The sequence below is a fragment of the Amphibalanus amphitrite genome, unplaced genomic scaffold (genome assembly GCF_019059575.1).
Source record: "Amphibalanus amphitrite isolate SeventyFive unplaced genomic scaffold, NRLGWU_Aamphi_draft 002114F_arrow, whole genome shotgun sequence".
Lineage (NCBI taxonomy): Eukaryota > Metazoa > Arthropoda > Thecostraca > Balanomorpha > Balanidae > Amphibalanus > Amphibalanus amphitrite.
In genome coordinates, this window is record NW_024883607.1 from 1 (window position 1) to 13,264 (window position 13,264).

Here is a 13,264-nt window from a genome sequence, read left to right on the forward strand (position 1 = left end):
AAACAATAAATAACTGTTATTGTTAATCCTAGAGATAATCACCAAATATGTATTATCCTCGAGTAATCTGCGATACCCTTTCACTCACATACTTTTAATGAACAGAGCTGAGGAGTGAGGAAGCCGGCCATTCATCCACGCACTCCGAGGGTTTCTACATCAGAGAAGAATCCCAGTTTAGAACTACTTCTCAAGAACGTCGGGAACAGCTAATTAGCCTGTTAAATACCAAACTTAGGGAACTTCCATAGCTGTGTGGGGAACAACTAATGATGAACTTAACCCGCGCGGGCTGGGGGGGGGGGAAATTTTTACCCCCCCTCGCGAATTTTTGCGATATCTCAAAAACGGCGGCGCGCAGCGCCGCCAAACTTTCAGCACCTTTCTTACATCAATTTAACACGTTCCCTGAAAATTTGAGCGAAATCCGTCGGAAAAGTTTTGAGAAATTGACGTTTTAGTGACGTCATGTTCGCCATTTTCGCCTCAAAACGGCAAAAGTTCAAACGCCGCTAACATCTTCATTTTTAAAGGAATCAAGACGTAACAAAAAAGGTTATACGTAATTTACTTTGTCTATCAAATGGCTATCTCGGTTTTTTGAAAATTTTGGATTTTGGCCTAATTTTTTTTCAAAAAAACTGACTTTTTTGGGAAAATCATTATAAAATCCAAAATTTTGAGTCTATCGAAAAAACCGGAATATATGTCAGAGAAGTGGTCTATGTGCACCTACATACCAAATTTTAGAAGAATCGGTTCAAAAATGTGGGAGTTATTCAAAATTTTATGACGTCACGACACACAAAATTTTTGAAAAATGACTTTTTTGGAAGTTCTAGACCTCGTACGGAAACAAAAATAGCACCATTCGATTTGCCGTGAAAAACTGCATCAGATAGACACCTTTTTAGGCCTTAACAACCAATTTCAAAATTTGACCTCACTTAACCTGACCTTGACCTGACCTCGACCTGAAATTCATCCAGAGGTGGTCCATATCACTTATTGAGTGTGCCTATTGAATTCTATGAGTAAAATGACCCATAAAACATGTGTCGCACATGCCCTTTTCTATATTTTGTTTTTTTGGTGACCTGACCTGACCTGACCTGACCTTGACCTTGACCTCTGAATGATATTGTATGCAACGAATATTGTCTTGGTAGCCTAAGTACACGTTTTGGGCGATCAGTCTCAGTCCTTGACTCCATTCTTCGGCAACTACGGTGCAAGGCCGATACTGTAGAAACTTGCAATTTGTACCCTTGACCTGACCTTGACCTTGACCTCAAACTTAAAATTAAGTACATGTTTTTAGTAGTTCGTGATGAGAGCTTTCGATTGGCGTTTGAATTTTCCAAATCGGACCATTAGTTCGGGAGATAACAGGGGGGTAAAATTTACCCCCCCCCCCCCCCAGCCCCGCGCGTTCGGCTGGAGACCCCAGCCCCGCGCGGGTTAATCACCGCCGGTCTATGTAACATCCGGCATGTGGTCATTTTGGTCTGAGGTGTGTGACTTGTCTCTCTTTGGTGCAGAGCATGCGTGCAGTTCAGTCTAAAATTGCATGAACCGGTTTCCTGATACTCTCGCAGACAGCTCCCCCCCCCCCCTTCCCCGAGCCCCTCACATGTATAGAGAGATATCCTGTATTGGAGATATCTGGGATAGCCTACTGAATAGTTCAATAGGTGTCACGACGGGCCGATTTCTTGCTAGAGTGTCACCGACAGAAACGTCTGTTTGTAACTATTCCAGGTTTCGTTTGTCTTGCTTTTCTAGCTAGGGAGGGCCCTTGCGGTCTATTGAGACCATTCAGGGCCTTGAGGTGAGGGAATAGTGGGAGGTATTGGGCTGATTTGTTTACCAAGCGATACATTGTAGCGGCTTAACCCATCCCGTTTGGACTGATTTGCCAGAGGGAATAGGCCACCCACTCAAACGGCCAGGCTCTGGAACGATATGCTTCCTTTCGGATATGCTCCTTATGATTATTTGGTGTGACGCAGAGCACCAACCTTGTAGCTAGATCTCGCTCGAATCGAACATTACCTCCTAGCTCAGTGCTGGGGGTTAAGATCACGTGTAACCCGGGGACCGTAATCTGGCCTCACTGATGACCTGGATTTGGTGGCCGTCAGTCCAGAACATAATTGAAATCGAGGATGGAAAAGAGCAGATCCTGTCGTGTGTAGCCAATACGGTGGTTTGATATAAAGTAACCGTTACCATATCGTCAAATGCCAGCACTTCTGGAGATGCTGGCAAGACGCTGGACATCGTGAATTATTTACGACGACAGTACGGTTCCCTGTGACTCACCAGATCCGCTTTCGTAAGACAGCCGCAGTAGTGGTCCGATCACCTACGATCGTTTCGCCAGCTCTCTTGCCGTTGCGTAAGGAAGCGACCTTTCTTCTTCGACCGTCTGCTTGCCGTGGCGAGTGGTGGTGACCATCTGATCCGCCCGAGCCAATCAGGCAGCTAATGGATTAACTTCCGTCGTCGCCACCCCCCCCAACCCCCTTCCACCCCCGCTCCCCGCTCCTGTCCCCTCCCGAGCTCTTTCCTGTGCCCCTCTTACTCTGTCCTCAGCCGTGTCTCCTACAATATTTTTTATGTCCATCCACAGTAAGACCATAGTGCTAAGAATTCCTCTCCTGTTTCCCTTTTTAGACGCCGCCTTCTTTTCCGTTCCAATCCTGATGTTAGCTTTGCCAATAGCGACTTCATGGAACAAATGGCGGGTCGTGTGCTTGTTGACAATGACTGTATGCTGCAATTGTTTCAAGAGAAGCCATCTAGCCTCCTGGCCAGACGACGATAACAGAAAATTGCATTGGTCCCTCTGTGCTCAAAACTGCTGCTACGTGTTTGTTAAAAAGACCATGACTAGGATTGACCCGGCTCAGCATATTTCCCAATACACTCGAATGCTTGGCCATAAAATACTCTAGCATGCAAATTACTCAAAACGGACAGCATTTCGGCAGTGATATGCAAAAACTGGACAGCCAATCGGGCCTCTAGATTAGTCATGAATCAGCGCTGCCAGTTTCAGACAGCTGGAAATCCACAAACGAGAATTCTCCCAATGGCAGTGCCGATAGGGCGTCTCTCACGAGATACGTTTCGGAAATTTATCGGCTAGTCTCGCGGCCAGTGCCGTGGTTGAGTGGACGGCGCCGGCGGTGGCGCGGAGGACGTATGAAGCGATGGGTTTTAGACGGGTCAGTGAGGATGGGCTGAGGAGGGTGAAGGTGGTTTCTATAACTGACTGAGACGGAAAAGCTATGGTCGGATGGGCCAGATGATGTGGTGGATGTCAGCTGGTTGAGAAATCTGATCTCTAGACTCTAGGAGGATAAAACAAAGAAATATTTTCTTTAATGACAGAAATATGATTGCTGAATGGTGATCTCAGCTAAGTGGCAATGTTTGTAATATTGGGCCGAAAATATAATTAATTCATTAAACTCATTGATCCGACCATATGCCTGACACTTCAAGTGGTACTGTAAGTTGTGACAACTTCCTTCCAATTTTTTGATCGGTACCCGCGCTATGCCTATTTTTCCTCTCCAACATTGAACCCGCGCCCCGCATGCCGCCCGACATTCCAGCACTGTTTTATTCAGAGGTCAACACAACATGCATATGTAGGTACGAGTACGTTTGAATCTCCTGGGAAATACATTAGCGCCTTCCGGGCGGTTGTCGCTAACAGCCTAATTTACTGTTTTCATCCTTTACCAGTCCAGAATATCAAGTCGACAAAACTGTTCGTAATTCCGTCTTTACCAACCGATCAGACTCAAACTATTCTCCCAGTGTGCCACAAATTTGTTCAGCTCCACTAAACGGAAGGCTAAACCAATGCATGTCACGCAGCTGGGGTTTCCGTTTGTCTGTGTTTTTTGCTCGTGCCCTCGGGCTATTGTATGGCCCTGCTCGAGTCTCTCCATCTTCTCTCAGACACGCTGCCAGAGGCAGCTAGCTCTCTATTGACCACTTGGGGTACCTCGCGGGGACGAGAGGGGAGGGGCGGGCGCGCTGCGGGCTCGGGCGGGTCAGGCGATTGCATGTCCCGCTGCCGGCGGCCGCGGCGGAACGAGCACCGCCTGATACTAGTTGATCCATCGGACGCCGCCGCAGGCCCTCAGATGCGGTAATGTTCCGCACTCTGAGCCCGCGACACATAATTGACTCGCCAGTGATGGAAAGCACCGTCATGAATGCATACCCGATGCGGCAGGGCGGCCGAAACACTTGCGTTTTTGTGGGTGCTTCCGGCCTCGTCGATGCCCCAGTTTGTGTGCGTGGGTGCGTTCTCATCAAAAGCGCCGATGCGGGTGGATGAATATCCGCTCTTCTCGCGGATGTTTTGACAATATCTAAGTTTTTGGTGGGTCACATCAGAACTAGCGAAAACACTTTGAAAACGTTGGCTCGTGAACGATTGGCGGCATTCGCCAGCGTTTTAGCTTATTCGATGCAGTGGAAGATTGATATTTGAACAGAAGGCTTCTAATATTAAATCGACCACTATTTTGTTGTATATTTGCATGAACTGGTCAGAGGCATTCGCAATTTTTTACGTGACTTGTTTTTTATTGCATCTTGCCGATGGTATTCGAAGTACTCCTAGCCACAATGTAATGTGTTTCATTTTTTCTTTTTTTGTCCTGCAGATGGCGTCCACAACAATGTCGCCGGGCAGTGAAGAGCTGCTGGACTGTGGCAACATGACCGACGTCAACAACACCTACGGCAACACGACCAACTCGACGTGCGGCGGCGACTTCAACCAGTTCATCATGCCCTGGTGGCGGCAGGTACGACTGGTGCACGTGATTGGCGGAGATATGATAATGGGAAGTGCCTTTCTGGGTGTTCTTTACTTTTTATGCCTCGTGCTTGATTATGCAAGCTGTGAAAAATATAACAAGCTTATGTACTTATAAAAAATTGAAGGGTAAATTGAAGTAAGAGTGCAACAATCATAACACATCATTTATTTCTCTTTAACTCGTGAATAAACTAACAATAGAACTTACACGATGGATGATTAAATGCTTATACACATGCTATGCTGAGAAGACATATCATTTGCGTTATATCAAGCTTTGGCTGAATGCTGATTTTTTTTTTGCGGCTGGAAACCATGCGAGCCGAGAGCTACCGATCACTGTGTTTTGCGATGATCGCCCATTTGGATGATTGTAGAAATAATGCTGCATATATGCTCGCCATTATATCTATTAACCCGCGCCCCGCTGGGGGGGGGGGGGGGCAGAATCTGCCCCCCTCCCGTTTTTCGCCAATAACTTCTAAAAGCGTTACGCCAGCGACGTCAAACTTTCGGTACCTTATCACACATCAATTTGACACGTTCCCTGAAAATTTAAGCGAAATCCGTCGGAAATTTTTTGAGAAATTGACGTTTTAGTGACGTCATGTTCGCCATTTTCGCCTAAAAAACGGCAAAATTTCAAACGCCGCTAACATCTTCATTTTTAAAGGAATCAAGACGTAACAAAAAGGGTATACGTGATTCTACTTGGTCTATCAAATGGCTATCTCGGTTTTTTGAAAATTTTGGATTTTGGCTCAAATTTTTTCAAAAAACTGACTTTTTGGGAAAATAATTATAAAATCCAAAATTTTGAGTGTATCGAAAAAACCGGAATTTATGTCAGAGAAGTGGTCTATATGCACCCACATACCAATTTTTAGAAGAATCGGTTCGAAAATGTGGGAGTTATTCAAAGTTTTATGACGTCACGACACACAAAAATTTTGAAAAATGATTTTTTAAGAAGTTCTAGACCTCGTACGGAAACAAAAATAGCACCATTCGATTCGCCATGAAAAACTTCATCAGATAGACACCTTTTTAGGCCTTAACAACCAACTTCAAAATTTGACCTCACTTGACCTGACCTTGACCTGACCTCGACCTGAAATTCATCCAGAGGTGGTCCATATCACTTATTGAGTGTGCCTATTGAATTCTATGAGTAAAATGACCCATAAAACATGTGTCGCACATGCCCTTTTCTATATTTTGTTTTTGGTGACCTGACCTGACCTGACCTGACCTTGACCTTGACCTTTGAATGACATTGTATGCAACGAATATTGTCTGGGTAGTCTAAGAACACGTTTTGGGCAATCAACCTCATTCCATGACTTCCATGACCTCATTCCATGAAGCAAAAAAATTTGGGCTCTTAAGATCCGCCTTGTAGAGAGCTTTCGATTGCCGTTTTCCCCGTCTTTCTACGACCATCGGTTCGGAAGTTAGACAGGGGGGCAGAATCTGCCCCCCCCCCCAGCAGGGCGTGTATGGCTGAATAGCCCAGCGGGGCGCGGGTTAAGATTATATGGGCCGTTCTATTTCCGTCAATAGTTTCGCTCCGATTACGAGCGGGATATCTAGGGGTTTCCTTTGGTGGCTTCTCGGGAAATCCCAACTTTTCGCTTGGGAACTGAGACAGATTGTGTAGGATATCTTAATCGTTTCTAAAACGATTTCCTAGCGCCTCTCAACTGATCGGCTGGGATAACTCACGCGATCCCCAAGCATACAATGACACCTAGGCACATGGTGAAAAACATGATCCCGTACGGGATATCTGAAAAAAATCAAGCGGTCTCTTGGAACATCCCGCGCCGTCTCCAGGCCCTGTATGACGCCGCAACACAGCGGAAAAGATGATTCAACAAATGGACGAATCATCGATGTTTCCGACTTTTCATGTTTTGTGTTTACGCCCCGTTTCAAATATTTAGCAAACGGATTAACACTTTTAAAAATGTGCTGATTGATTCCCACATTGTAGTATACGGAAATAATAATAGCTTTGAACTTTCTAGTGCGCATCAGTAGATAAGCTACAAGAATAAAGCTACAAACCTACATCTGATAGCTATGTATTCCGTTGTCATGCCAGGTCAAATTGCTTATAAACACACATGACATTGCATGCATTCATCTGCATAACTGTGTATCATTGATTTGTTTCTCCCGCGAGCACGGATAACTGTGATCAGTTATTTGTGTCTCCCGTGAACATATGTAACCGCGAGTCAATGATTTGTTTCTCCCGTTATATATAACCGCGAGTCATTGATTCGTTTCTTCTATTTTGTGTGTAAACGCGGGTCAGCGATTTCCTTCTCCTGTTCTATGTATGTAACTGAGTCATTGATTTGTCTCTCCTGTTCTATGTATGTAACTATGATTCATTGATTTGTCTCTTCGCCATCTCAGGTGGTCTGGACACTAATCTACATCGCCCTGGTGATCGTGGCCACCGGGGGAAACCTTATCGTCATCTGGATTGTACTGGCACATAAACAGGTGAGGGATCATGTCGGCGGAAATGGGATTGTGCTGAACCCCACACAAATGATAATTACTGAGAGGGCATTTAGTATTAGAGGTTAGGCCACGCGCAGTGATGAGCAGAGATTGGCTGATTGAGCTATATGCATCACATATATGACATTAGCAATTCTTGAAGTACATTTTTTACATAAAAAGAAATCAAACGAATTTCCCATATGAGATGAATACAAATCTGATTAAGAAATAATTTCCATGGCTACAGTAAGTACGAAAATAAAAGACATTTACAATGCCTGGTGGTTGGGTTATTCCCATTACGTTAACCCTTATTTTCAACAAGAGGATTGTGTTGTCTGACCTGTGAGACATTTAAAAATTTGTGTAATCCATGCTGATATTTATTTTCTTGATTAAAAGTAATGCAATTACGATTGTTTCAGCACAATCAAGAGCCATTGCTATTGCATTTGCTGCGTTACACACATTTGCATTCTAGCTAAGCGCTTCATCATTCGCAAGCTAATTTAAAACCGTTTGTTACGGAGCGAGCGAAGCGAGCGTAGTCTTTCCTTAGATTAACGGAAATTTCTGAGTATGAGCGGCCGGCCGGCCTGCCGGCCGGCCGGCCGGCCGTGGTCACGCTTTTGCGAGGCTTATATCTCAGCAACCACTTGACCGATTTACACGCGGCAATTTTTGTAGGGTAGCTTCATTCCTTCTACCAAGTATTGGACTATTCCCGATGCAAGTGGGTGACCCCTTATGCACGTGCCACGCGCAAAACGAAGAGGTGTCCGTTTTGTAATTGTTGCAATATCTCGGTAACTACTTGGCCGATTGCGCTGAAAGTTGGCATGTAGGTAGGCACCCACTAGGCACTGCATATCCATGTGCCAGAGTTGGGGCGCTGCTGCACGTGCGCACGTGCAGGGGTCGTTTCAAGATCTCGAGAACGGCTCCACCGATTGCGCTCAAATTTGGTACACAGTTAGGGACCAGTTAGTAGGGTGCCGTGCGCAAGTCAGTTGGGACCCATTTTGCACGTGCGCACGTGCAGGGTGCCGCTTCCAGATCTCGAGAACGGCTGGGCCGATTGTGCCCAAATTTGGCACATTGCTAGAGACCGGTTAGTAGGGTGCCGTGCACAAGTCAGTTGGAGGTACCCCCTCGCAATTTCGCACGTGCAAGGCCCACCCTCTCGCTCGCTCTGTTAGTCGCCCCAAAAGGCGTTATACTGGTGTTATATAGGCGTCACAATTATCACATACAGTATCATTGGTATGAATTGAATTGTTCGAATGCCGAAACAGTACTCAACGCTCGTATGCCTGGCCGTTTTTTTTTACCCACATGGAATATCATAGGTTTTTTTCTTATCCCGAAGAAGAACGAAAACATACAACGCAAATATGTCATTGTTGGTTATGTAAGCAGCTCATCTTACATCTTCATCATCGATAGTGTATGCTTTTGCCAGTATTGCTGTCGTCTTTAGAGCTCTTATAGTGTCATTACGTTACAGCATATGCCACTCACTTCTCCACATATATTTTCTGTCTATACGTTTATGCACAAACATAATACAGGAGTCTGTAGCTGCCGATACCTATATATCTAGCTCGTCTCACGCAATAAGGCGTTAGGCATGGAATGACATTTTTGTTACACATTGATGGAGATACGTATTTCAAAGGTCATGCTTTCTTTATTCTAAGCAAACAGCTAAAAAGACTCGTGTAAATGTCTGATTTTACACATCAGTTGGCTCACTATTCCTTAACCAGTGATCTCGAGGCATGTTGTAAAATTTACCGTTTGGGCAAAAATAATCAAAATTGATTGGTATTTGTTGATCATCGTTATTAATTTTCTGTTTGGCTCAAATAACTTTTGAAAATTGAGCGATGCATCTGTTGGATTGGATGGACCGTGTGCGGCTTAACATTACTATTTAAATTTTTTCCGTTACTCGGAATAGCAAAATTGGATGGTGAAGGTCGGCGCCTACGCATCAAACTCTGCTTAGCGTGGGCTCCGAATTTTCAACATGTCTGTGCGCAGCGATTGCTACACAGGAGCAACAGTCAGCAGCCAGCATCAACAAAACAACATGTTCACTGCTCAGTGCTGATATCAGTGCAACCCTTTAGATTTATGTAGCATCTCAAACGCATAAAGCTGAGCCACGACTGACTAAGGGCATAGGGTTTGGCGTGCCACGGGCCACCCTTCAAATGTTTCATGTTTTATCGTTATATGTTTCTGTCATGAGTCTTATCTGCATATGAATTCGCCAAAAGTAGATATGTACGCATTTGACAGACTTCCGAAAGAAATTCAACGTCTGTATTGAAACATGGAACCTAACTGACCTAAACCTAACTGAAACCTAGCTGAAATCGACAGGAACCTGACTAGCGCAAGACTTCTTCAACGAACGAATAATTCACCTGGTAAGACATAGCTGTCGGTTTTCATGACCTAGGAACATCCAACTCATGTGAGGATCTGATCGATCCACACTGGACCAAGGCAGACATACCCTGTGGCGCTAAGAGTTAACAGCGGAGTTAGGAGTTAACGTGGCGTTCAGTGGTACTTAACCCTCGCCCGCACATGGGGGGGGGGGTGGTTGCCACCCCCCCCCAGGTAGTCTTTTTGCTCTGCACTCAACATTTTTAGAGCTAGAAGGCTGATTTTTCGTATAGCTGCTCCTCTATTCTTTCTTGATGTCCACTGAAAATTTCAAGTTTCTGTGATATTTGGTTTCGGAGATATGACCTTGTTTTTCAGGTCATGTCATGACCCAAATGGCCAATTCTCAACATCTTGCGTTTGCCATGGGCCTTATGAGCTTTTGACACCCTGATTTCGGCCTTTTTTGCCAGTCTTACCTCCTACCTATCATGGAACATGTTGTTTGACGATGTACAGGGGTCAAGGTCAGGGTCAAGGTCAACCTAGGTCACCTAAGATAATTGCGTTTTAGGCAAGCTAAATTTACTTTTTTTGAAGTTTTTTGACTGCATTTTTGGTAAAAGCTTCTCAGATCATGATTTCATGTAATATGGACCCAAAAACAATCGGTGCACACATCAGTATACACACAGACACACACAGACATACAAACACATATCATTGACCTTGACCTAACTTGACCTGAAATGACCTCAGCAGCAAAATTCTGGTCGGGTAGTGTGACTTAGAGGTTCTAGATGGCTTGGCACCAGAAAACAGCATCGTCATCGGTATTTGATAAGCAGCACACTTGATATCCAACGGTGACCCAAAACAGCAACATTTTTTAGTTTGACCTGACCTGGAAGGTCAATGACTGACCTGAGAAGGTAAAACTGGGTATCATTGGATTCGTCTCTTCCCAAAGAATCTTTTTGGTCTTTACTGCTAAGCTCTATCTCCAACAGGAACGAAATGGCGCGGGGGGGGTGGCAACCACCCCCCCCCCCCCCCATGTGCGTTCTAGGATGGGAAAATGGCATGTGCGGGCGAGGGTTAATGTCGTTAGTCAGGAACTTCCTGGGAGGGCGGTGTAAATATCCTCGGCACGGGAGCGGAAGACAGCATAAAGTTGCGTACAGAAACGGCGCTTCAGTTTCTATCTGTTTTATATTTTGGTGTGGTTCACTAATTACGAGCGAGCGAGCGCAGCGAGCGAAGCGAATCTTTTCAATATAACGGAAAAATCTCAGTATGAGCGGCGCCGGCCCGGCCCGGCCCGGCCCGGCCTGTAACGCTTTTGAGAGGCTTATATCTCAGCAACCGCTGGACCGATTGGTCTGCGGTCTTTTTTGCTGGGTAGCCCCATCCCTTCTACCCCGTAATTGACTACTTTTGATACATCTCAGTGACCGTTGTGGCACGTGCCACGTGAAAAGTCAAGGGTGTTCAAGCTGTTTTGCAAAAGAAGTGATTTTGAGAGGCTCATATCTCAGCAGCCGCTTGGGCGATTGACTTGCGGTAATTTTTGTAGGGTAGCAGCATCCCTTTTTCCTAAAAATAGGATGCTCTCGATGCATGTGGGTCACCCCCAGTGCACGTGCAAAATACAACAATAAGAGGTGTCAAATTTGTTCCCATTTTAATAACTCGGTAATTACTGGGGCGATTTCGCTGAAACTTGGCATACAGGTAGGCACCCACCAGGCAATGCATTCCCATGTGTTGCGGTTAAGGTGCTACTGCACGTGCGCACGTGCAGGGGCGCTTCCAGATCTCGAGAACGGCTGGGCCGATCGCGCTCAAATTTGGTACACGGTTGGGGACCAGTTAGTAGGGTGCCGTGCAAAAGTCATTTTGGATTCCGTTTGCGCGTGCGCACGTGCAGAATGCCGCTTCCAGATCTCAGGAACGGCTGGGCCGATTGTGTTCAAATTTGGTACACCGCTAGCGCCCGGTTAGAAGGGTGCTTTGCGCAAGGCCGTTGGAAGTACCCTCTCGCCCTTCCGCACGTGCAGCCTGCAGGGCTCACTATCTCGCTCGCTCGTTCTTCGCCCAAAAGGCGTTTTACTGGTTTTATAAAACTGAAGCGTCTCATAAATTAATCATAAGGTGCATTTTGTGCCATACGGCATGCAACGTACACTGTAGAGGTGCTTCCAAAGAGAGATGTCTTTAGCGTGTTTCTTTCTGTAGATAGCTGCACGACATCTCTTACACATTTTTTTTAACCCTCGCGGTCCCGGGGGGGCGTTTTTCGCCCCCCCCCCCGGGGGAATATTTGCGATAGCTCCCGAACGCCTAGGGATAGGAAGGCGAAACTTTCAGTACCTTTTCTCCCATCAATTTGACATCTTCTGTAGTAAAAAGTTTGGACCTAGCCCCATTGATGACGTCACAGGGTCGATTTTTTTTACCCCTGCACGGCAAACTTCGGCCTCACAGACGCGAACTTCAAATAGCTGATAAAAATAGAGTTTCAGAGATAAAGACAAATCACGAGCCCGGTTATGCAGCGTTTGACCTAGAGAAAAATAGAAAAATAGTTTTGGTGATCTGAGGTCAGAGGTCAGGTCAACGACCCCGAGCTGTAGTTTTAGTTTTCGCAAATAACTTTGACAAAAATGGTCCTGGAGCTACGGCAGTGGTACCATCGCATTCGTCTTGTCAAGCCGCGTCGAATGATTATATTTTGTTTGGAAAAGGTCAAGTTATATGTTGACCTCATGTAACCTCGAATGATCTTTGGTTGACCTTGACACATGTAAGGTCGTTTATGATGGATTTGTACCCGCTGATCACAAATCTGGCATCTATTTTCCTCTAAGCCTTCATTTAGAGCCTCCGGATAGGAAAATTGTCTTATTTATTATTACTAACTTAAATCAGTGAAATAGCCTCTAACAAGGACACTCTTCTGTGACCTTGACCTTTGAGCAGACTTGTATCGTAAGGTGAACCACAAATAGGGACCTGATAAGCCTCAAAGCATTTCAAAACATCCTGAAAGTTAGCACGCAAGATGTACGAAAAAGTGCAACGTTTGAGGTCAATTTTGAGCATGACCTTGACCTTGGCCTTTAACCCGCGCCCTGCTGGGGGGGGTGTTTGAACACCCCCCCCCCCTGTGGTTTTTCGCGAATATCTCAAAAACGGCGGCGCGGAGCGCCGCCGTTTTTGGTACACCTTATCATACATCAATTCTACACATGTTGTGAAAATTTCAGACCAAGGTCATTCAAGGTCAGGTCACCAGGTCACTTGAAGTGACCTCACCTCATAAAAAGTTTCAATGTCTGTCATAGCTACACCGAGTGACCGATCGCTTTGAAACTTTCAGCGATTGATAAGAGTAACAGTATCTATAAAATGTATATCTCGGAATTTTGATATCGGTGACCTAAGGTCAGGTCAATTTTGCGACCTCCCCATTATAAGTCAATGGGAGAA

At 45.4% G+C, this 13,264-nt stretch overlaps 1 protein-coding gene across 2 annotated transcripts in view; it reads left to right on the forward strand.

Moving 5' to 3' along the window:
* Positions 1-4,698: 4,698 nt before the first annotated feature.
* Positions 4,699-13,264, forward strand: part of LOC122376367 (tachykinin-like peptides receptor 99D) — a 55,460-nt gene continuing 46,894 nt past the window's right edge. For both annotated transcript variants that reach the window (XM_043356193.1, XM_043356194.1), the window contains exons 1-2: positions 4,699-4,838; positions 7,280-7,369. In XM_043356193.1, coding sequence (XP_043212128.1) covers positions 4,710-4,838; positions 7,280-7,369 — 219 coding nt within the window. In that variant the 5' untranslated portion in view covers positions 4,699-4,709. The remainder of the gene's footprint in view (positions 4,839-7,279; positions 7,370-13,264) is intronic.